This window comes from Pristiophorus japonicus, chromosome 1, assembly GCF_044704955.1.
Source record: "Pristiophorus japonicus isolate sPriJap1 chromosome 1, sPriJap1.hap1, whole genome shotgun sequence".
In the NCBI taxonomy this organism is placed as follows: Eukaryota; Metazoa; Chordata; class Chondrichthyes; family Pristiophoridae; genus Pristiophorus; species Pristiophorus japonicus.
Genome location: NC_091977.1, coordinates 515642096 through 515667056, shown reverse-complemented (window position 1 = coordinate 515667056; position 24961 = coordinate 515642096). Strand labels below are relative to the sequence as shown.

At 45.5% G+C, this 24961-nt stretch overlaps 1 protein-coding gene across 1 annotated transcript in view; it reads right to left on the bottom strand.

The window, feature by feature from the left end:
- Positions 1–24961, bottom strand: part of rab12 (RAB12, member RAS oncogene family) — a 36753-nt gene that overhangs the window by 8882 nt on the left and 2910 nt on the right. The window contains exons 2-3 of the mRNA XM_070895965.1: positions 3531–3591; positions 1080–1218 (exon numbers count right to left, since the gene is read on the bottom strand). Of these exons, the coding sequence (XP_070752066.1) occupies positions 1080–1218; positions 3531–3591 (200 nt within the window). The remainder of the gene's footprint in view (positions 1–1079; positions 1219–3530; positions 3592–24961) is intronic.

Genomic DNA, 24961 nt, shown 5'->3' with positions numbered 1-24961 from the left:
GTTAGCCTTTATTGCAAAGGGGATAGAGTATAAAAGCAGGGAAATCATGCTCTAACTGTACAGGGCATTGGTAAGACCACACCTGGAAAACTGCATTCAGTTTTGGTCTCCTTATTTAAGGAGGGATATACTTGCACTGGAGGCAGTTCAGAGAATGTTCGTGAGGTTGATTCCTGAGATGAGGGGGTTGTCATATGAAGAAAGGTTGAGCAGGTTGGGCCTATACTCATTGGCGTTTAGAAGAATGAGAGATGATCTTATTAAAACAAAAAATTCTGAGGGGGCTCGACAGGGTAGGAGAGAGGATGTTTCCCCTCATCTAGAACTAGGGAGCATAGTTTCGGAATAAGGGGTCGCCCATTTAAGACAGAAATAAAGAGGAATTTCTTCTCTCAGAAGATCATGAATCTTTGGAATTTTCTACTTCAGGGAGCTGTGGAGGCTAGGTCTTTGAATATATTTAAGGCAGAGATAGACAGATTTTTGAATGATAAGGGAGTCAAGAGTTAAGGGGAGCGGGCGGCGAAGGGGAGTTGAAGCCAGGATCAGATCAGCCATGAGCTTGTCGAATGGCAGAGCAGGCTTGAGAGGCCAAATGGCACACACAAGCTTTCCTTCTCTTCAGCACTGGCCTTAATTTACCAAACCCTCTATGGTTATGATGGAGAGGCTAGTACTGCACCAATCATTGTGTATTAAAAAAAAGGGACATTACATCAAGACAGTAATGATTACGCACACGACTGTGCCAATAAAAACTGTGGTTCCATCATAAAAATATGGGTGAAAATTTTTTATTGTTATATTGCTTGACTTATAATGGGGAAATATTTTCTAATCAAGACCAAAGACACTCCGGCCCAGCTTTTAAAAAAAAATACCAGCTAATATCAAAGGAAAATATTAATGGGAGACTTGGGCTGTATAGGTCCTGCAATTTTACAAATTATTAGGAAAATTCAAATCTATAGGATAGTAATACAAATGGCATCAATTTTAAGAGGCTTAAAACACTTTTCATTAATTTAAGTTATTTGGACTAACACTTCGATGAACATGTACAACTACATCTGCATTACCTTGTCAATCATTTTCATCCATTTCGGTACATCTTCAAATGTTTCTTTTTTAGTAATGTCATACACTAAGACAATTCCCTTGGCACTCCTGTAGTATGCTGAGGTAATGCTATTGAATCGCTCCTGCCCTGCAGTATCCCTGAAGAAAAATGTGATTGAAAAAGTCAGAAGAATATTTGCAGTTGGGTACATCAAAGAAGCACATCCATTCTGGTACATTGGCCAGTTGGTTGCTTTCTCCCTAATCAGCCTAATCAAACCATTTTGGAGTTCTGCAGTCATATTGCTAATCCAGGACACTGCAATTCAAAGATTCTTGTAGTTCTCTCAGTATTAAGGTCCACAAGATCTCTGGTTTATTAAAATAATTGGTCAGAACAGTACTCCAACCAGATACTCAGCACCTGGTAAATACCGGTCTGTTGGTTAGGGAGAAAAATAAAACGGGCCGGACTGAATACATAAAACATTACCGTAGAATATTAGAAGTGCAGATTTCCTTTAGATGAATCATACTGATGGCCAATACTTAACTTTAAATATGTTTAGAAAAAGGGCTGCAATATTACTCATTAATTAAAAAAAGATAGCCTGGCAGCTAAAGAATCCAAAAGAGATTTATTAAGCTCAGTAACTTTATTTTGACCTGCATGGGGTAGAAGGATGAACACAAATGATCAGTAATATCAAACTCACAATACAGCTTGAATAAAGTAGTACATTTTACCTCCATAAGCTCCTGTAGATACAGTGCTATTATTTGCCAGCCTCTTGCAGCCAGATCTTAAGAGTCACACAGATGAGGGATGAGAACACACAGACAGTTAGAAATTAGACTACTGTTAACTGGAGACTATGGATGAGTGAGGAATCTCAGAGTGGCGCAGCATTCCGAAGCCAAAGTCCTGCTGGGAAGTGGGGGGGCGGAGTGTTAGTAAGCTTTTGATAAACATTCACAAGAGTGCATGAAAACAAAGACAACTGACAACAAACCATGTGTCACACAGACTTTATCTGCCAGAATATCTATCTGCATTACTCATTCTCACTGACGGGGCGGTATGGCAGCCAGATGTCATTTAGGAATACTGGAATCCTACATACCATGTATTAGTGCACATAGCAGCAGCGGTCCTATAGGCTTGTTAAATGCTTTGTGTTAAGTAAGACCGAAGAAAATTTGCTGGAACACTCAACGTTGGCACAGGTGGTTTATACTCAAGACAGTCAACAATTATTTTTTTGTTGTCTACTATTTGCAAATTCTTAAATTTTGAATACGGTTTACTCTTGATAAATGGAAGTAATTCTTTGCACAAAAAGCTTGGATTATCCAATAATTTGAATTGCGTGACTTTGAATTAAGACTGTGTTACAGTTTACTAAAAATAATAAAGACAGTACCTAAATTAGCAGGAAGAATTGACACTAATTGAACAGACTACTTTACATTTTAAGCTGCTATCTCAGTTTCTCATGCTGTAGGCTTCTGCCTATTCTGCTTCAGTAGAAATGCCACATGTTCGCAGACAGGAGGCACAGTTTCTGCTACAAAAGGCAAGTTGTGATCATCTTTTCTTTCCCTCCCATAACACAGGGAAAAATATAGGAAATATCCCACTAGTCACCAAGGGGAAATATAGGAAATATCCCACTATTCACCAAGGGGGCCAGAACAAGGGGAAGCCTACTGGCTTGGCCTCACAGTGGCTGATTAGAGGTGCAGTCGGGGCGGCTTGAAAACAAGTCACTTGCTATACTCTCGTGGGGATGATAGTGTTGGGGCAAAGGTACAATGTGAAATGATCGCTAAAGGAACTGGTAAGAATGTGTTGAACAGAACACAACACAACTGGACTCTGTCCAGGACACCTTGGATATTCCTTTGCCTCAGATCTTTAAGATGACACAAGTGTAGCCAGTGTGAAGCAGACTGGTTAAGAAGAGGTGAAAGTAAAACCTCAGGTTGAAAGATCCAGGATAATCGTAAAAAGAACTAGACAATTTACTGTAGTTAAAATACAAGTAAAAATCCACCTTCAGTTTTTTAAAAAAAAATGAAAAATATACAGTTGATACACATAGTGTTGATATCTCGATTGGTCACTGAATATATTTAAGAGGGAGATAGATTTCTAGAAACAAAAGACATCAAGGGATATGGGGAAAAAGCAGGCATATGGTGTTGAGATAGAGGATCAGCCATGATCATATTGAATGGCGGTGCAGACTCGAAGGGCCGAATGGCCTACTACTGCTCCTATTTTCTATGTTTCTACGTCTCAAACATTTTTAGGGCAGAATTAGATAATATATTGCCACAAAACAGCCCATCAGAAGCGGAAAACCAGCCCGTGCCAAGGAGGAGATTGTAAGAGAAATTTCATCAGTCAGAAGTAGTGGGAGAGGAATATATACAAGTCAATAGCTGGAAACGTGTAGGTCACTTACCAGATTTGTAATCTAATTTTCTTCCCTCTTAGCTCTACTGTTTTGATTTTAAAATCAACACCTATAAACAAAATACAGTAAAAGGAAGAGGAGGAATAAGAAGCAAAAGCAAACACAAGGCTGAATTCAAAAGCAAAAGCAAACGTTAAGGTCAAAAACGAAAGAGACTCGTAATTTTTTAACTTCAGTAATTGAAGTAAAATGTGAATAAGAACTAAAAAGTTAGTCTTATGTAGACATTTTCTTATTCCAACAGGATACATAGCACTGTGCAAAAGCACACTATCGTATCTCAAGAAAGGAGGATAGAAAAAGGTAAGCCACCCAACACATTAGGAGATACTGTAACTTTCTGCACACATGGTGTACATGCATACGAAATGCATGCACTCTATTTTGGACCATGATCTTGTACGGTAGCATAGCGTTTAGGTTACTGGACTAGTAATTTAATAGGCCTGGACTAATGATCCATGATATGAGTTCAAATCCCACCACAGCAGCTGGGGAATTTAAATTCAGTTAATTAAATGGGGAATCACAGGATGTGAATCACGGAATGTGGGGATCGAGCGGGAAAGTGGAGTTGAGGTCGAAGATCAGCCATAGGCCTTGTGGCCTACTCCTGCATCTATTTCTTGTGTTATGTAATACAATAAATATTTTAGCAACATTTTCCAAACAATATACACTATACCTCCAGTATGGTGTCTTAAATGTACCACAAATGAAATATTAGTGCAGTAAATTAAAGAAAATATATAGCACATCAACAGGCCAGAATGTATTACAATAGTCAGTCACTTATCAGGGCTGAAACTAGGGCATCAAGGCTTTTTGACTAGAATAATTCAATCCAGTTCTCACAGAGCACTGCGTGTCCTGCTGCTATATGGACGGGGTGATTTAGCAGACTTCTTTTCATTTACTTTTAAATTTAACCATACAGAATTGGAGTTTTATCTCTATGGCATGGAGTTAAATTGAGAGCTGGCTGAGTTTTTATTCTCGGATTCTGGTCACTTGTCCTTTGGACCAGCTTGACCATCATTTGGTTGATCATGGCTGCATTCAACAGATACCATATGTGAGAACAACTGCATACCCATTTTGGAAAAAATAGGTTTGTATGTAGCAGATGCTCGGTTGTTAATGTGCTCAAGAACTTCAGATGCAATTACAAAATGGTGCATGTTCTGTGGAAAGTAATTACAGTATCCCTTGGAGGTAAATGAACAGAGGAGAGATCCACACCCAACAGAAACTCAGAACGCAATGACGTGCAGCTGTCGGAAGGCGGCCCAGAATGAAGCTTAGCCAGAAACAAAATGGACTATGTATCAAAGTATTACGGTTTAAATGCAATAGTCAGTTTTAAGAAAAAAGTATTGACTTTATACAGAACAGTGTTTCTAACTATCCTTAGCACCTGTTGAAATTTTTTATGTATGGGTCAGAGGTATTAGGGGAGGAAAATACCCGATTAATCTCCCAATACTTTTTTAAAAATCTGGACAAACTAGCAATGCAAAATAGCTTCCTAAAGTTAATACAGGTTGACTCTATTGTGTTCCGAACACAGATGAGGTTGCACACAGGGAGGTTAAAGTAACAGTGACCTCAGTCTTTAACAAGACACTCCAGAGTGAGGAACAGGCTTATATACAGTGTTCCCAAGGGATGCTGGGATCCCTTGGGACTTCAGGGGATGAGCTCCCTGGTGGCGGAACATGGGAATGCATGCCTTACAGATACACATCATCACTCCCCCCTCAAAGTCAAAATGAAAACTAAATACAAGGTGAGGCGGTCGGGAGCCTTTCTTTCCCTGGTGGACAAATGCCTGTTCTGGTACGTTGGCTGTGCCCTCGCTGGGCTGGCGTGTTGTTGTCACTGTAGGGCTGCTCGGTGAGCCTGGCCTTGCTGGGCTGTTGGGCGTGATGGATTAGATTTCCTGGTCCGGCGAGGTGTCGTTGATCCTTTCGGTGTGTCTTGTGGGCTCGAAAAAGGTGGTGTCTGCTGTGGGTTGTTCAGGGCAGTCTGTGAACCACAGTCTCGTTTGGTCCAGGTGCTTTCTGCAAATTTGTCCATTGTCTAGTTTGATTAAACACCCTACTCCCTTCTTTAGCTATCACCGTGCCTGCGATTCACTTGGGACCATGTCCATAGTTTCACACATACACGGAGTCATTCAGATCAATTTCCCGTGACACAGTGGCGCGACCATCGTTTACATTTTGTTGCTGCCGCCTACTCTCTATCTGATCATGCAGGTTGGGGTGAAACAGCGAGAGTCTGGTTTTAAGTGTCCTTTTCATGAGTAGCTCAGCCGGGGGCACCCTTGTGAGCGAGTGGGGTCTCGTGCGGTAGCTGAGCAGTACTCGGGACAGGTGGGTTTGGAGTGAGCCTTTTGTGACTCGTTTAAGGCTCTGGTTGATTGTTAGTACTGTCTGCTCTGCCTGCCCATTGGAGGCTCGTTTAAACGGGGCCGAGGTGACATGTTCGATCCCATTGCGGGTCATGAATTCTTTAAATTCGGCACTGGTGAAACATGGCCCGTTGTCACTGACCAGTATGTCAGGCAGGCCGTGGGTTGCAAACATGGCCCTCAGGCTTTCAATGGTGGCAGTGGCGGTGCTTCCCGACATTATTTCACCTTCAATCCATTTTGAAAAAGCATCCACCACCACCAGGAACATTTTTACGAGAAACGGGCCCGCAAAGACATGGATCCTCGACCATGGTCTGGAGGGCCAGGACCACAAACTTAGTGGTGCCTCTCTGGGCGCGTTGCTCAACTGAGCACACACGCTGCATTGCCGTCCACAGGACTCTAAGTCGGAGTCGATACCGGGCCACCACATGCGGGTTCTGGCTATCGCTTTTATCATTATTAAACCCGGGTGTGTGCTGTGGAAATCCAAGATGAACGTCTCCTTGCCCTTTTTTGGTAGCACTACGCAGTTACCCCACAACAGGCAGTCAGCCTGAATGGACAGCTCGTTCTTTCGCTGCTGGAAAGGCTTGATTAGTTCTTGCATTTCAACGGGGATGCTGGCCCAGCTCCCATGCAGTACACAGTTTTTTTTTTTACTAGGGACAGCAGAGGATCTTGGCTAGTCCAAGGGCTAATCTGGCGAGCCGTTACAGGTGATTTATGATTTTCAAACGCTTCCATGACCATCAACAAGTCTGCGGGCTGCGCCACCATCAACAAGTTTGCAGGCTGCGCCATTTCCACCCTTGTGGTGGGCAATGGTAGCCGACTGAGAGCATCTGCACAGTTCTCGGTGCCTGGCCTATGGCGGACGGTATAGGTATACGCTGTTAGCGCGAGTGCCCACCTTTGTTTGAGGGCTGAGGCATTAGTATTTATTCCCTTGTTTTCAGCGAACAGGGATGTGAGGGGCTTGTGGTCGGTTTCCAGTGCAAATTTGAGGCCAAACAGGTACTAATGCATTTTCTTTACCCCGAACACACACGCTGATGCCTTTCTCAATCATACTGTAGGCCCTCTCGACCTTAGACAAGCTCCTGGAAGCATAGGCGACAGGTTGCAACTTCCCCGCAACGTTAGCTTGTTGTAATACACACCCGACTCCGTACGGCGACGCATCACATGCTAGCACAAGTCTTTTACACGGGTTATACAATACAAGCAGCTTGTTGGAGCATAAAATGTTTCTAGCTTTCTCAAAAGCAATGACTTTGTTTTTTTTCCCCATACCCAGTTCTCACCTTTGCACAATAACACATGTAGGGGCTCTAAAAGGATGCTTAGCACCGGTAGGAAGTTACCAAAATAGTTGAGGAGTCCCAGGAACGACCGCAGCTCCGTGACGTTCTGTGGCCTGGGCGCGTTCATGATAGCCTCTGTCTTGGTGTCTGTGGACCGAATGCTGTCCGCCGCAATCTTTCTCCCCAAAAATTCCACTTCTGTTGCCATGAAGACGCATTTCGACCTCTTCAGCCGCAGCCCTACGCGATCCAGTCGCTGGACGACCTCCTCCAGGTTTTGTAGGTGCTCGGCGGTGTCCCTACCTTTGACCAATATGTCATCCTGAAAGACCACTGTGTGTGGCACCGACTTGAGTAGACGCTCCATGTTTCACTGGAAGATCGCTACAGCCGACCGAATTCCAAACGGGCATCTGTTGTAGATGAACAGTCCCTTGTGCGTGTTGATGCAGGTGAGGCCCTTCAAAGACTCCTCCAGCTCCTGCGTCATGTAGGCCGAAGTCAGGTCGAGCTTGGTGAACGTCTTGCCTCCTGCCAGCGTCGCAAATAGGTCGTCTGCCTTAGGTAGCGGGTATTGGTCCTGAAGCAAGAAACGATTAATAGTTACTTTATAATCGCCACAAATCCTGACCGTGCCATCACTTTTGAGTACTGGAACAATTGGGCTGGCCCACTCACTGAATTCCATTGGGGAGATGATGCCCTCGCGTTGCAGCCTTTCCACTCTCTCCCTCATCATGTGAGGTACCACTTGTGCCTTGTGGTGAATGGGTCGTGCCTCTGGGACCAAGTGGATCCACACCTTCACCCCGGAAAAGTTTCCAATGCCTGGTTCAAAAAGGGAAGGAAATTTGTTAAGAACCTGGGTACATGAGGCCTCATCGACATGTGATAGCGCTCGGATGTCATCCCAGTTCCAGCAGATTTTTCCCAGCCAGCTCCTTCCAAGCAATGTGGGGCCATCGCCCAGGACAATCCAGAGTGGCAGTTCGTGCACCGTGCCCTCGTAGGTGACCTTGACCATGGCGCTGCCCAGGACAGTAATAAGCTCTTTGGTGTACGTTCTCAGTTTCGTGGGGATGAGGCTCAGGGCTGCTCTGAATGCCTTGTTGCACCACAGTCACTCAAACATCTTTTTGCTCATGATGGAATGGCTAGCGCCAGTGTCCAGTTCCATGGCTACGGTAAGGCATTCAATTTTACTTTAGCATTATAGGCGGACATTTCATCGAAAATGTGTGCACCCAGTGTACTTCAGCATCTGCCTCCTCTCTGAGGCTCGAAATTGCCAGATCTCTTCCTCTGCCACGTGGTGGTTAGCAGGTTTTGCAGAGCTTGCAGCTCGTTTGCAAGCTCGTTGGAGGTGCCCCATTGTTCCACAGCTCTTGCAGACATACCCTTTGAAGAGGCATGAATAGGCTGAATGGAAGCCTCCTCAACGCCAACAAGGTGTGAATTGCATTGCATTATTCCTTTGTTGGGGACTCTTGAGTCATCTGGGTCACCTGAGGCCTGCTGGCAGTTGCAGACTCGTGATTTCTGCCCTGTACATTTCTGCTCGCAAACACAGTTCCAGTTAATTTATGAACATTGCTAGCACTTGTGTGCTGAGAGATTTGTTTGGTATTATCACTGGTGGACATAAAAGCCTGTGCTATCGCAATGGCCTTACTGAGGATCGGTGTCTCCACAGTCAAAAGTTTTCGTAGGATGGTCTCGTGGCCAATGCCCAGTACAAAAAAGTCTCTGAGCATTTGCTCCAGGTAGCCATCAAACTCACATTGTCCTGCAAGTCGCCTTAGCTCGGCGACGTAGCTCGACACCTCCTGACCTCCAGATCGCTGGCACGTATAGAAACGATACCTCGCCATCAGCACGCTCTCCCTCGGGTCAAGATGCTCTCGAACCAGTGTACACAGCTCCTCATATGACTTATCTGTGGGCTTCACCGGAGCCAGAAGATTCTTCATGAGGCTGTAGGTCGGTGCCCCGCAGAGTGTGAGGAGGACCGCTCTCCTTCTCCGTCCAGATCGTTGGCTACAAAGTATTGGTCGAGCCATTCGACATAGGCTTCCCTGTCCTCACCCTCCGAGAACTTCTCCAGGATGCCCACAGTTTGCTGCATCTTTGCGTTGGATTCATATTCTTGTCGCCAGTTATTGTGTTCCTAACACAGATGAGGCTGCACACAGAGAGGTTAAAGTAACAGTGACCTCAGTCTTTAATAAGACACTCCAGAGTGAGGAACAGGCCTTAGGGGGCCAGCTTGTATACAGTGCATCCCTTGGGACTTCAGGGGATGAGCTCCCTGGTAGCGGAACATGGGAGTGCATGCTTTACAGATACACAACAGAACCTCCCTTACCCGGCACCCTCGGGACCTGGCCTGTGCCGAATAAGGGATTTTGCCGGATGAAGGGAGGTCAGCGGCCAGACAAGGTGGGGCAGGGGGGTTTAGGGCAGGAGGAGAAGAGAGGCGGCCTGAGGTTGCGGGCGGGAGGGGGGGGGGGGGGGGGGGGTGGGGTGGTTGGTCGGCGCGGTCCCCAGGCAGGCAGGGTGTTGGCACAGCCCCAAAGTCGGGATGGAGGTCAGCCTCGTTCTGTGCATGCGCTCCCAACCGGATGTGGGGTGGTGCCGGATAAGGGAGGGCCAACCTGTACTTTACAAATTAAAGCACTTTTATATAGTAACTATGCTCAACCAAGGCAGCATTCAGCCAAATGTGGCACCAAGGAACCCTTCAAAAATTGAGGTCAATGGAAAAATCCGCCAATAGTCACAGTCATACCTGACACACAGGAAGATGGTTGTGGTTGTCAGATGCCAACCAACACAGCCCCAGAACATTTCTGTAGGAGTTCCTGCGGACAGCATACTTGGCTCAACCATCTTCAGCGGTTTCATCAATGATCTCCCCTCCATTATTAGGCAAGGAATGGGGCTGTTCGCTAACTGTTCTAGAGATCCATTTGGCTCCATTTAAACTCCTCATGTTAAGCTCCTAGACAACAACCAGGCTTGAAGCTGGTTAACTATTTTCAAGATGTCCAAGTTTCTCCTTTCATTATTCCACAATTTTTTTTTTTTACTGGGGAATAAAATGCCCTTAATTAAATCAAATGTCTAATGTCCAAAATGAGGTACAGTATTAATCAAGTTCAACAGTATCACCATCACTAACTCAACATCAACATCGTGGGGTTCAACAATAACTAGAAGATAACCAACTTCGAGGATACAAAAGCAGGACAGAGGCTGGGTACTCTCAAATGGCTTACCTCCTAGAATCATAGAATGGTTACAGTATTGTAGGAGGCCATTCGGCTCGTCGAGCCTGTGCCTGCTACCTGCAAGAGCACTTCAGCTAGTCCCACTCCCCCGCCCTTTCCCCATAGCCCTGCAATTTCTTTCCCTTCGGGTACTCATCCAACTCCCTTTTGAAAGCCACGATTGAGTCGGCCTCCAGTACCCTTTCAGGCAGCGCATTCCAGATCCTAACCACTCGCTGCATAAAAAATTTTTCCTCATGTCGTCTTTGCTTCTTTTACCAATCACCTTAAATCTCTGTCCTCTGGTTCTCGACCCTTCCGCCAATGGGAACAGTTTCTCTCTATATACTACAACTACAACAATTGTACATTCCTGTCTGGCATAAAAATAAAAAAGGGAAGGTGGCTCAACCGTGGCTATCAAGGGAAATCAGGGATAGTATTAAAGCCAAGGAAGTGGCATACAAATTGGCCAGAAATAGCAGCGAACCTGGGGACTGGGAGAAATTTAGAACTCAGCAGAGGAGGACAAAGGGTTTGATTAGGGCAGGGAAAATGGAGTACGAGAAGAAGCTTGCAGGGAACATTAAGACGGATTGCAAAAGTTTCTATAGATATGTAAAGAGAAAAAGGTTAGTAAAGACAAACGTAGGTCCCCTGCAGTCAGAATCAGGGGAAGTCATAACGGGGAACAAAGAAATGGCGGACCAATTGAACAAGTACTTTGGTTCGGTATTCACAAAGGAGGACACGAACAACCTTCCGGTTATAAAAGGGGTCGGGGGGTCTAGTAAGGAGGAGGAACTGAGTTGAATCCTTATTAGCCGGGAAATTGTGTTGGGGAAATTGATGGGATTGAAGGCTGATAAATCCCCAGGGCCTGATGGACTGCATCCCAGAGTACTTAAGGAGGTGGCCTTGGAAATAGTGGATGCGTTGACAGTCATTTTCCAACATTCCATTGACTCTGGATCAGTTCCTATCGAGTGGAGGGTAGCCAATGTAATCCCACTTTTTAAAAAAGGAGGGAGAGAGAAAACAGGGAATTATAGACCGGTCAGCCTGACATCGGTAGTGGGTAAAATGGTGGAATCAATTATTAAGGATGTCATAGCAGTGCATTTGGAAAGAGGTGACATGATAGGTCCAAGTCAGCATGGATTTGTGAAAGGGAAATCATGCTTGACAAATCTTCTGGAATTTTTTGAGGATGTTTCCAGTAGAGTGGACAAGGGAGAACCAGTTGATGTGGTATATTTGGACTTTCAGAAGGCGTTCGACAAGGTCCCACACAAGAGATTGATGTGCAAAGTTAGAGCACATGGGATTGGGGGTAGTGTACTGACATGGATTGAGAACTGGTTGTCAGACAGGAAGCAAAGAGTAGGAGTAAATGGGTACTTTTCAGAATGGCAGGCAGTGACTAGTGGGGTACCGCAAGGTTCTGTGCTGGGGCCCCGCTGTTTACACTGTACATTAATGATTTAGATGAGGGGATTAAATGTAGTATCTCCAAATTTGCGGATGACACTAAGTTGGGTGGCAGTGTGAGCTGCGAGGAGGATGCTGTGAGGCTGCAGAGCGACTTGGATAGGTTAGGTGAGTGGGCAAATGCATGGCAGATGAAGTATAATGTGGATAAATGTGAGGTTATCCACTTTGGTGGTAAAAACAGAGAGACAGACTATTATATGAATGGTGACAGATTAGGAAAAGGGGAGGTGCAAAGAGACCTGGGTGTCATGGTACATCAGTCATTGAAGGTTGGCATGCAGGTGCAGCAGGCGGTTAAGAAAGCAAATGGCATGTTGGCCTTCATAGCAAGGGGATTTGAGTACAGGGGCAGGGAGGTGTTGCTACAGTTGTACAGGGCATTGGTGAGGCCACACCTGGAGTATTGTGTACAGTTTTGGTCTCCTAACCTGAGGAAGGACATTCTTGCTATTGAAGGAGTGCAGCGAAGGTTCACCAAACTGATTCCCGGGATGGCGGGACTGACCTATCAAGAAAGACTGGATCAACTGGGCTTGTATTCACTGGCGTTCAGAAGAATGAGAGGGGACCTCATAGAAACATTTAAAATTCTGACGGGGTTAGACAGGTTAGATGCAGGAAGAACGTTCCCAATGTTGGGGAAGTCCAGAACCAGAGGTCACAGTCTAAGGATAAGGGGTAAGCCATTTAGGACTGAGATGCGGAGGAACTTCTTCACCCAGAGAGTGGTGAACCTGTGGAATTCTCTACCACAGAAAGTTGTTGAGGCCAATTCACTAAATATATTCAAAAAGGAGTTAGATGAGGTCCTTACTACTAGGGGAATCAAGGGGTATGGCGAGAAAGCAGGAATGGGGTACTGAAGTTGAATGTTCAGCCATGAACTCATTGAATGGCGGTGCAGGCTAGAAGGGCCGAATGGCCTACTCCTGCACCTATTTTCTATGTTTCTATGTTTACTCTGTCTAAACGCGTCACGATCTATCAAATCTCCTCTCAACCTTTTCTGCTCTAAGGAGAACAACCCCAACTTTTCCAGTCCATCCACGTAACTGAAGTCAGTCATCCATGGAACCATTCCCGTAAATCTTTTCTGCACCCTCACTAAGGCCTTCACATCCTTCCTAAAATTGGACACAATACTCCAGTTGAGGCCGAACCAGTGTTTTATAACAGGTTCATCATAACTTCCTTGCTTTTGTATTTATGAAGCCCAGGATCCCATAAGCTTTTTTAAACCGCTTTCTCAACTTGCCCCGCCACCTTCAACGATTTGTACACATACACCCCCAGGTCTCTATGTTCATGCACCCACTTTATAATTGTATCCTTTAGTTTATATTGCCTCTCCTCGTTCTTCCGGACCCTGTAATGCTTCTCCAACATCTTCAAGGCTCATCAAGAATGTGATGGAATACTCATCACCAGTTCGTGCGTGTGCGGCTGTAATAACACCATTGAACACAAAGCAGTCTACGTGATCAGCACCTCTGCCACGGAACTCAACATCCTACCCCCTCTGTTGCTGGCGCACCATGGCGGCAGTCTGCACAATACACTACAGCAGCTCACCAAGGTTACTTCAACAGCACATCCAATCCCCAACACCTTGTCATCTAAAAAGGACAAGAGGGTCAGTATCACAGGAACACCATGACCCACAAGTTCTTTTCTAAGTCTCACACTGTCCGGACAAAAATTCCTCCATTATTGCAGAGTCAAAATCCTGTCATTTCCTATTTAAAACTATTGCGGAAGCACCATCATCAGAAGGACTATAGCAGTTCAGAAAGTGGCTCACCACCATCTTCTCAGAGCATAGAGATGAGCAATAAGTGCAGCATGGCTTTCATTGCCCACATTCCAAGAACATTTTTTTGAAGTAACTTATCCAGGAAAGAGAGAACCAAAGACATACATAAAATATGTACTGTAACATACAACATTGTAAAAAGGCAGTGACACTGATATGTATAGCTGGCAGTCAAATACAATAAATGTCTCCAAGTGAGAACACCAATGTGCATACTACCCTCCGGCATTAATCACAACCAGTTTGGAGAATGGACAGTGCAAAGGATCTTCTCTTTCTTCCTGTCCCCCCGAAATGTGTTTTGAAAGTTAGAGTTCCTTTAAACAGCTGAGGATTGCCACTAACGCTTAACTATTTTCAAGATGTCCGAATTTCTCCTTTCATTAGTATTAATTTACATAGTACTCATTTCTGCACACTTAATCAATCTGTTTCCCCATCATTATTTTTGTCTGTCAAAATTTCACCTTTTCTTTCATAAGAACTTAATAAATAGGAGCAGGAGTAAGCCATACGGCCCTTCGAGCCTGCTCCACCATTCAATAAGATAATAGCTAGTCATCGACCTCAACTCCACTTTCCTGCCCAATCTCCATATCCTTTGATTCCCCTAGAGTCCTAAATGGCTTATCTCTTATACGGAGACTGCGACCCCGGTTCTAGACACTCCAGCCAGAGGAAACAACCTCTCAGCATCTACCCTGTCAATCCCCTTCAGAATCTTTTATGTTTTAATCAGATCACCTCCCATTCTTCTAAATTCCAGAGTATAGGCCCATTCTATACAATCTCTCATCAGAAGACAGCCCCTCTCATCCCATTCATTTACATCCTCCAACAGCATCTCTTTATTCACTCTACTATAGTTTGGTGCTTTTTAGATTTTAAAAAACCCTCCAGTTTGATCGAATGTTTCTGGGGGTCTGAGGACGGTGGCACTCAGAGACCCACCGCTGCCACTTCCATTCAAGTGCCCTGCATTTGGAGGTGTGTGCAGGTTCAACTGTGGGTTATGGCATCTACACAAAGGTGGGCCTCCAATGCCAGGTTCCTCCAACTTTATAATGGAGAATGCCACAAATGGTAAGAGACATCGGACAATGACGGCACATTCAGTGTAAAAGTGCTTCTTTCTGTCCCATAACGTTCTCAATTATAAATTCTTTCCTATTCTTATCCGGTCATTAAAGACCTGCTAGTTGTAAGAGATGCAATGAGCAGAAAAAAGTGCAAGTGGATCACTGCGTTTGAAGACCACAGGAGTAATTGGAGTACAAATAAATTTGTTAAAATTTGTCAATGTTCTTTGCACACCATGACCTGAAGTGTCACTTTATTCGCACAGTATGTAGCATTGCTCTTGTTATTGCAATAGCTTACTGAGTTGACACAGCTTACCTCCTGTTCCCCTAGTCTTTGGATAGCAGAACAAACACACCATCAGACCAAGGCTGTAAACTTGGGAGGCAGATTTAATAAAAGGTAAAAGTTAACCAACAACACAGAGCATGTATTGGGGCCTGTCTGTTGGGAAAATTGGGAGACATTCTTGGAAAAGTAAGAATTTACAATCAACATCCATTCTCACAACAAAAATCAGGATTGGAAGCAAAGAGAGTGAGATTTGCTAACTCCTGGAGTAGAATTACAAATAACTGATAATTATAAAGGATGTTCTACTCATTCTGTTCCAATTATAGCTGGTGAGCAAAGGTTTCTTTTTTAAAAACAAGTCCATCCAGATTTTTTTTCACCAAATGTTCTAGAAAGTGGAAATTATTGCAGACTCAACTCCTAATCAACTGGGGGAGGGGAGGGGGGAAATGAACAAGTTGCATACCTAGCAGGAAACAAACCAGGTTACCAGTGCTAAAAGACACAATTACAACAGTAGATTAAGGGATTTCAGTGTAGGTGACCTGGCAGTGAAACACTATGGGTAGAGTTGAGGTGATGCTTCAGTTGTGCAGATCCTTGGGCAGACCTCATCTGGAATACTAGGTTCAGTTTTGGGCACTGAACCTCAGGAAAGATATGTTGGCCTTGATGCACCAGATCTTGTGTTATGGGGACAGGTTTCATAACCTTGGCTTGTACTCCCTTGAGTTTAGAAGATCGAGGAGCATCTTAATCGCGGTGTTTAAGATGATAAAAGGATTTGATAGGGTAGAGACAGTGGGCTCAAAATTGACCAGGAGTTGCTCCGTTTTTTTGGAGCAACTTGATTTTTCTGGAGTATCTTAAAAATCCACATTTTGCACATTCAATTTGCGCCAGTGTAAGCGAGTTAGTTAGGATTTTTTTTAGTTTAGTTTTTTTTTCAAAAAGGGGCGTTACCAGCCACCTACACCCATTTTGGCCATTTAGGCCACTTTGGCCAGCTAATAGTTACTCCAAACTAACTTAGGCCAGCGTATGTGGTCACTTGTGAAAACCCTTGCGGAGAGTTAAGAAATCAGCGCAGGCAGGTACATCGGAGGCCAGCAGAACTTAATGACTTGACTAAAGAATGTGACTAGGATCAAACAGCTATACAGGACATAAGAATATAAGAAATAGCAGCAGGAATAGGCAATACGGCCCCTCGAGCCTGCTCTGCCATTCAATAAGATCATGGCTGATCTGATCACGGACTCAGCTCCACTTCCCTGCCTGCTCCCCATAACCCCTTATCGTTTAAGAAACTGTCTATTTCTGTCTGAAATTTATTCAATGTCCCAGCTTCCACAGTTCTCTGAGGCAGCGAATTCCACAGATTTACAACCCTCAGAGGAAATTTCTCTTCATCTCTGTTTTAAATGGGTAGTCCCTTATCATATGTCAAACTTCACAAAGTTAATTTACTATATAACAGAAACATTCATGGAAGCTTAAACTACAAAAATAAAAGAAGTAAAAGATAGTTGAATTAAATGGCCCTAATCTCTCAACTAATTTAAACAACTATTTGTTTGCAATGATTATACTGGGCCAAAATTGAGCCCATATTATCTAAATAAAGTTACTTCAATAAATAAGATATTCTCTCAGTGTTCCTCCGTCAATTATGTTCTTCTTTCACAATAGCACCAAGTAAATAGGCTTGACAAACGGTCACCACTATTCACAAGAGATAAAACATACTTAGATAATTTTTTCAAAATATCCAAATAAAAGATAGAAGTAAGTCTTACCCTACCTTCATCTTCAGCCCGGGAAGGCAGCGGGCCGGCCTGTGCAGTAGGCCACTCAGCCTGGGATAGGGGCGGAATGCATCAGCAGCTGGTATGATGATGATGATCGGGTCCCAAGCTGTAGCACGCATACTGAGAGGCTGGGGGCAGGAGCTAATGCGCATGCCCGCACATTCCAACGCGCATGTGCAGACGTCCCGGCACTGTTTTCAGCGTGGGACGCTGGCTCCGCCCCCGACCCGACAGGCCATGCCGCGCGAAGACCCAGGAGAGGCCGGACAGCGTCCAAATTGGGGAGCGATTTTTTCGGAGCACTTTTCCACGCAGAAAAGCGGCGCATCTACGGTGAGTGCGCCGAAAAAAGGGGTGGGCCAATTTTGAGCCCATTAAAACCATTTCCTCTAGTGAGGAAATCTGGAACTGAATCCTAAAATTAGAGCTAAGCCTTTTAAGTGAAATCGGAAGCACATTTTCACACACCTGTTTGATCAAGCGATTAGTCACCCGTCCTAATATCTCTCACTCTCTCCCTCAAAAGGCTTGTGAATGCTGGGTCAATTGAAATTTTCAAGATGGAGATCGATAGTTTGCACCTCATTAAGGTGCAATTACTTTGTATACTTAAACTCCTCAAGTGGAAAGGGTTTATTCAACCACTGAAGTTTTTCTTGAAATATGAAGCACTGAATTTGCAAGTACAATGGAATCTTGTTACATTTAATAGTTTGGGGCAAACAAAAATGTCGAACATAACTAAATTCATATAAATTGGCCTACGTGTATAACTGGCAAACTGTGTTAGCACAAACGTGCTTGCTATATGCGATGGGGAGCATAAAATTCTCCCCATTTTTTTCCGGTCCGCGGCCCCTTCACAGAAATTTAACATTGGGGAAAGCTGGTCCCGGGCGGCGTGAGACCGGTAGAGCGCTGCGTGGCCAGGTAGTTTAGAGTTGGTGAGTAGTCTATCTACTTTCTGCGTGCTTTTGCCCCCACTCTTCCACCCACCATACACCCAAACTCTACTATCTATAGTCAAATTCACACCAAGTCCCGTTCACCCATCACCCCTGTGCCCGCTGGTCTATCCTGGCTCCTGGTCCACCAACACCTAGATTTTAAAATTCACATCGTTGTGCTGAAATCACTTCATGGTCTCGCCCCCTCCCTAGCTGTAACCTCCTGCAGCCCTACAACCAACCGACAACTCTGGCCTCTTGTACATCCCCCATTTCCTTTGTCCCAGCATTAGTGGTCTCAGCCTCAAGTTCTGGAATTCCTAAACCTTCCCACTTCCTTGAAGATGTTCCTTAAAACCTACCTGTTTGATCAAGCGATTAGTCACCCGTCCTAATATCTCATTTGGCTCTGTCTCAATTTTTGTCCGAGTACACTCCTGTGAAGCACCTTGGGACGTTTTATACGTTGCTGTCATACTTTGTGCGTAAATTTTTTCCATTAAAATTCATACAGTGGAAATGCTCAGGTGAACACATCACCAAATTACACAATCTGCCCATCAGGATGCCAATCTGCTCACTGGGTTGCCACAACTACTCAACATTGAGTTCAAGAATTTCAGATCATAACCACTGCTCCCATTTTGTTTTTTAGACAGTAGGTGCTGTTGCTATTTACAGCTCCTCTCGACCCATCTTTTGTTTCTTTACTTGTCCCATTACCATTCCCTTCTGCTTGCACCATCATCCCTTTTGTCATTTAATCACTCCTTCCTTCTACCCTCTCAGACCTACCCTTTTGTGCTTTCCTCACCGTGCCCTGCTTTCCCTGCCCTGGTCGCTGTTTTGGAGTGTGGGCAGGAACATCGGCAAGGCCCAGGTACAGAAGAGTGGGAAGGTCAGGGCGGATGAGTGGCGCGTATTTGTGGCGAGATGCGGTGAATGTTTATGGCGGCGGAGCGGTGAGAGATCATGGCGGAGGTGCGACAGATGAGGCTCCAGGGCCCAAGGTCAGCACGGGCCAGCCCACACTGCGACATGTGTGCGCACTAAGTCCGTGCAGCAGAGCAGGTCTCCAGTCGTCCTGGTTAATCCTTGCCACTGGATAAAGGCCGAGCTCTGTCGAGCCCGTGTGGTGGCTGGTGTGCAACGGTCACCACACGTTAAAAAAAATTCACGCACAGGCATCTTCCACCCCCTCAATTGGAGTTCAGGACTGGAACATCGGGTCCTTCCTCGAAACACCCATAAACTCGTGGAAGCAAGTCATCCTCGTTCGAGGGACCGCCTATGATGACGACTTGCTTAAAACCTGTTGCATCTCTAACCTTTGTCAGTTTTGATGAAAGGCTAACAACCCAAAACGTTAACTGTTTCCATCATTTTCTGTTTTTATTCCAAATTTGTGTTACTAGGGAATAAAATGCCCCAAGTAAATCAAATGTCTAATGTCCAAAATGAGAGACAGTATTAATCAAGTTAAAATAATTAAATTACATATTTCACAATAATAAGATTACAGTTAGCCACTGAATTCTTTCATGCTTTTAATGTTTTCAATGTCTTGAAGGCTTCAGCTCTCCAAAATCCTGGGCTTTAAGTTCTCCATACTGCTGAGCATTGTGACGCTGTGAGCAGAATTTGGATTGTGCAGTCTGAACATATCCAGCGTACCTCATTTTCTCGGATGCATCAGCGCCTTTCAATCTGCTATACTGAATAGCAGATGTGCTACTTCACTCGTTGGATTTTAATTATACATTGTGATTTTGTAGGTGGCAGGTGTTAAAAGTTCTAATATGTTATATGAAGACATGTGGTTACTTTAATTAGACCTTTGTTGGCTCTCAGCATGAATCTATTCATTGCAAACTGCCGATTGGACATCGGCCGTCTCAATTTCTCTGCTCCCCTCACTCACTCCAACCTACCTCCCTCTGAACTTGCAGCACTCCGCTCGCTCAGATCCAACCCCAACCTGGTCATCAAACCTGCTGACAAGGGTGGCGCTGTTGTTGCTTGGCAAACTGACCTCTACCTTGGAGGCTAATCGGCAACTCTCTGACACCTCCTCCGACTTCCTCCTGGACCATGACCCCACTACTGAACATCAAGCCATAATTTCCCAGACCATCACTGACCTCATCTCCTCTGGAGATCTTCCCTCCACAGCCACCAAGTTCCCCAACCCCGCACAGCTCCTTTCTACCTATTTCCCAAGATCCACAAACAGGATTGCCCCAGTAGACCCATCGTTTCAGCCTGTTCTTTCCTCCTATCTCTCCTTGTTCACTCTCTTCCCACCTACATCCGCGACTCCTCCGACGCCCTCCGTCATTTAACAGTTTCCAGTTTCCCGGCCCCAACCGTCTCCTTTTCACCATGGACATCCAATACCTCTACACTTCCATCCCTCACCAGGATGGCCTGAGGGCGCTCCACTTCTTCCTCGAGCAGAGGCCCGACCAGTCCCCATCCACCACCCTCCTCCGCCTGGCTGAACTTGTCCTCACATTGAACAACTTTTCCTTTAACTCCACTCACTTCCTCCAAATTGAAGGTGTTGCTATGGGAACCCGTTTGGGTCCTAGCTATGCCTGCCTTTTCGTGGGATATATGGGACATTCTTTGTTCCAGTCCTACTCGGGTCCCCTCCCTCACCTCTTTTTCTGGTACATTGGTGACTGTATCGGTGCCGTTTCCTGCTCTCACCCTGAACTTGAAAATTTCATTCACTTTGTATCCAATTTCCACCCTTCCCTCACCTACACATGGTCCATCTCCGACTCTTCCCTTCCCTTCCTTAATTTCTCGGTCTCCATTTCTGGGGATAGGCTTTTGATCAGTATCCACTATAAGCCCACTGACTCTCACAGCTACCTGGACTACACTTCCTCCAACCCCGCATCTTGGAAGGACTCCATTCCATTCTCCCAGTTTCTCTGTCGCATTTGCTCTGACAACGCCACCTTTCACACTAGTGCCTCTGACATGTCTTCCTTTTTCCTCAACCGAGGATTCCCCTCCGCCGTGGTTAACACGACCCTCGACCGTGTCTGTTCTACTTCCCGCCCCTCTGCACTTAGAAGCATGACAGGGTTCCCCTTGTCCTCACCTTTCACCCCACCAGCCTTCACATTCAACGGATCATCCTCCGCCATTTCTGCCACGTCCAGAGTGATCCCACCACCAATCACATCTTTCCCTCCCCTCCCCACTCTGGTGAGATGGGGAGGCCAGCGGGACATCGAGGAGGCGGAGCGACAGCGTCGGGAGACCTATAAAAGGCCCGGCAGTCGGAGGGAGCGGTGTGAAGAGTCGGGGAGGCCAGCTAGAGCAGCTGCAGGGAGAGAAGGCAAAAGAGAAGTGGAAAGAAATCGACGGATGACGTCACAGCCAAGAGGGTAAGTGATTGGTGAGTAGTTTTTCCTTTTCTTTTCCTTTATCAGTAGGTAACCTTTATCATTGTTGTTGCCAAATTAAGTTAATCTAGGGGTTAAGTCATGGCAGGAGAGCCCGGACACGTGTCATGCTCCTCCTGTGCTATGTGGGAACTCAGGGACGCTTTTAGTGTCCCTGACAACTACATGTGCGGGAAGTGTATCCTGCTGCAGCTCCTGACAGATCGCATTGCGGCACTGGAGCTGTGGGTGGATTCACTCTGGAGCATCCGCGATGCTGAAGACGCCGTGAATAGCACATTTAGTGAGTTGGTCATACTGCAGGTAAAGGTTACACAGACAGATAGGGAATGGGTGACCAATAGAAAGAACCATGGAAGGAAGGTAGTGCAGAGGTCCCCTGCAGTCATCCCCCTCCAAAACAGATCCACCGTTTTAGGTAATGTTGGGGGAGGGGTGGGGGTGGAGATGATTCATCATCAAGGGAGGGCGGCAGCAGCAGCCAAGTCCATGGCACTGTGGGTGGCTCTGCTGCACAGGAGGGCAAGAAAAAGAGTGGGAGAGCTATAGTGGTAGGGGATTCTATTGTGAGGGGAATAGATAGGCGTTTCTGCGGCCGCAATCGAGACTCCAGGATGGTATGTTGCCTCCCTGGTGCAAGGGTCAAGGATGTCTCGGAGCAGCTGCAGGATATTTTGGAGGGGGAGGGTGAACAGCCAGTTGTCGTGGTGCATACAGGCACCAACGATATAGGTAAAAAAAACGGGATGAGGTCCTACAAGACGAATTTAGGGAGCTAGGAGCTAAATTAAAAAGTACAACCTCAAAAGTAGTAATCTCAGGATTGCTACCAGTGCCACGTGCTAGTCAGAGTAGGAATTGCAGCATAGCTCAGATGAATACGTGGTTTGAGGACTGGTGCAGAAGGGAGGGATTCAAATTCCTGGGACATTGGAACCAGTTCTGGGGGAGGTGAGACCAGTACAAACCGGACGGTCTGCACCTGGGCAGGACCGGAACCAATGTCCCACGGAGAGTGTTTGCTCGTGCTGTTGGGAAGGGGTTAAACTAATATGGCAGGGCGATGAGAACCTATGCAGGGAGACAGAAGGAAGTAGAATGGGGGCAGAATTAAAAGATAGAAAGAAGTAAAGTAAAAGTGAAGGGCAGAGAAACCCAAGGCAAAAATCAAAAATGGCCACATTACAGCAAAATTCTAAAGGGGCAAAGTGTGTTAAAAAGACAAGCCTGAAGGCTCTGTGCTTCAATGCAAGGAGTACTCGTAATAAGGTGGGCGAATTAACTGCACAGCCAGCAATTAATGAATATGATATAATTGGCATCACGGAGACATGGCTCCAGGGTGACCAAGGCTGGGAACTCAACATCCAGGGGTATTCAACATTCAGGAAGGATAGACAGAAAGGAAAAGGAGGTGGGGTAGCATTGCTGGTTAAAGAGGAAATTAACGGAATAGTAAGGAAGGACATTAATTTGAATGATGTGGAATCTGTATGGGTGGAGCTGTGGAATACCAAAGGGCAGAAAACACGAGTGGTTGTGTACAGACCACCAAACAGTAGTAGTGAGGTTGGGGACAGCATCAAACAAGAAATTAGGGATGCGTGCAATAAAGGTACAGCAGTTATCATGGGCGACTTTAATCTACATATACATTGGGCTGACCAATCTGGTAGTAATACGGTGAAGGAGGATTTCCTGGAGTGTATTAGGGATGGTTTTCTAGACCAATGTCAAGGAACCAACTAGAGGGCTGGCCATCCTAGACTGGGTGATGTGTAATGAGAAAGGACTAATTAGCAATCTTGCTGTGCGAGGTCCCTTGGGGAAGAGTGACCATAATATGGTAGAATTCCTTATTAAGATGGAGAGTGACACAGTTAATTCAGAGACTAGGGTCCTGAACTTAAGGAAAGGTAACGTCGATGGTATGAGACGTGACTTGGCTAGAATAGACTGGCAAATGATACTTAAAGGGTTGACGGTGGATCAGCAATGGCAAACATTTAAAGATCACATGGATGAACTTCAACCATTGTACATCCCTGTCTGGAGTAAAAATAAAACAGGGAAGGTGGCTCAACCACGGCTAACAAGGGAAATTAAGGAAATTAAGAACGTTGAATACCCCTGGATGTTGAGTTCCCAGCCTTGGTCTGAGCGTAATCTTTGGCTGGCTCCCCCCACCCCACTGAGCCGGTTTCTTTCTTTCTCCTTGTCTCTAATGGCAGCTGGTCATTATCCTGCCATTCATATCCTATCTTGGCTAATGTTTTTCTAACTCCTGTCATTATCATTTGAATTTGGGCCATCATCCCTTTTTGTCTCTCCAATCTCTCCTGTCTTCCAACCTATCACAGACCTTCCCTTTTGTTCTTTCTTCCCCCCCCACCCTTTCAGTGCTTAAGGACCCGTTCTTTCCGAACATTCTACAGTTCTGCCGAAGGGTCATCAACCGAAAATGGTATCTCTGCTTCCTCTCCACATGCTGCCTGACCCGCTGAGATTTCCAGCATTTTCTGTTTTTATTCCAGATTCCAGCATCCGCAGTATTTTGCTTTTGTATGAATCTATTCAGTGTTGGGAGAGCCCAGTTTTGACCCATCTCAGTAGCGAATAGCAAACACATGACCTTGTAAGTTTGCATTTGGCTTTCTAACAATCCCATTGGCTGCTGATGAGCACTCGGCCAAATAACATTTCTACGTTTGACTCAGAGCTTCAGACCAATGCCAATAAAATCAGGTCCTGGGGGGGGGTCGGGGGGGGAGTTGAGTGATCCGACGGGTTTCAATTTCTACGATAACGCCACTGAACTCTAGCTCTGTGCACAGCTCTGATAAAGACATTGCCGCAATAAAGTCCCTGTGCTGCTCCCAGGTGCGGCAGCCCACTTCTTTCACAGCAGCCAGTCAGTGCAGCACAACTGCTGTTTTGTTCCCCGACGACAGCAGGGATGCTATTTCAGAGGCGGATTTTGAAGTAGGTACACAGGCTTATTCAATATCTTGACCAGCAGATGAGCTGGTTTCCCAAGCTTCGACCAGCTCAGGAAATCAGATGATCCGAGAAGCTGAAGTTCAGATGGCCCTTCAGGGTGACAGACCGGGCAACCTGAATTTGACCCACTATCACTACAAAAAAGGTACCCAAGTTGATAAGTCACTTCTCGCACACACAGATGGACATATCAAGCCTTGAGCTTGGGCTACTTGTGTGGAATAAACTGCTTATATATCATAGCTTGCTATATCCAGAGAGGGGTGCAAAAACCTCTGGTGTAAGCAGTCTATGTTGCTTCCACACACTCAACGTAGCTTCTAGTCCCACTCCATGAGCCGTTTTTTTTTTTTTACACAGAGGCTCCAACTGTGTTGTCAATCAGAAATGTCCTTGAACCACAAGCGAATGAATGCCAGGCACTCAACATCATGTAGGTAAACTAATTTACAGCACAGATCTGATAATTGTCACTTTTACAATCAAAGCTTGGCTTCACCCAACCACTAATTTTTCATTTCTCTCTCTCTTGCTCCTTTCCTCCTCTGATCAGCCATATTCAT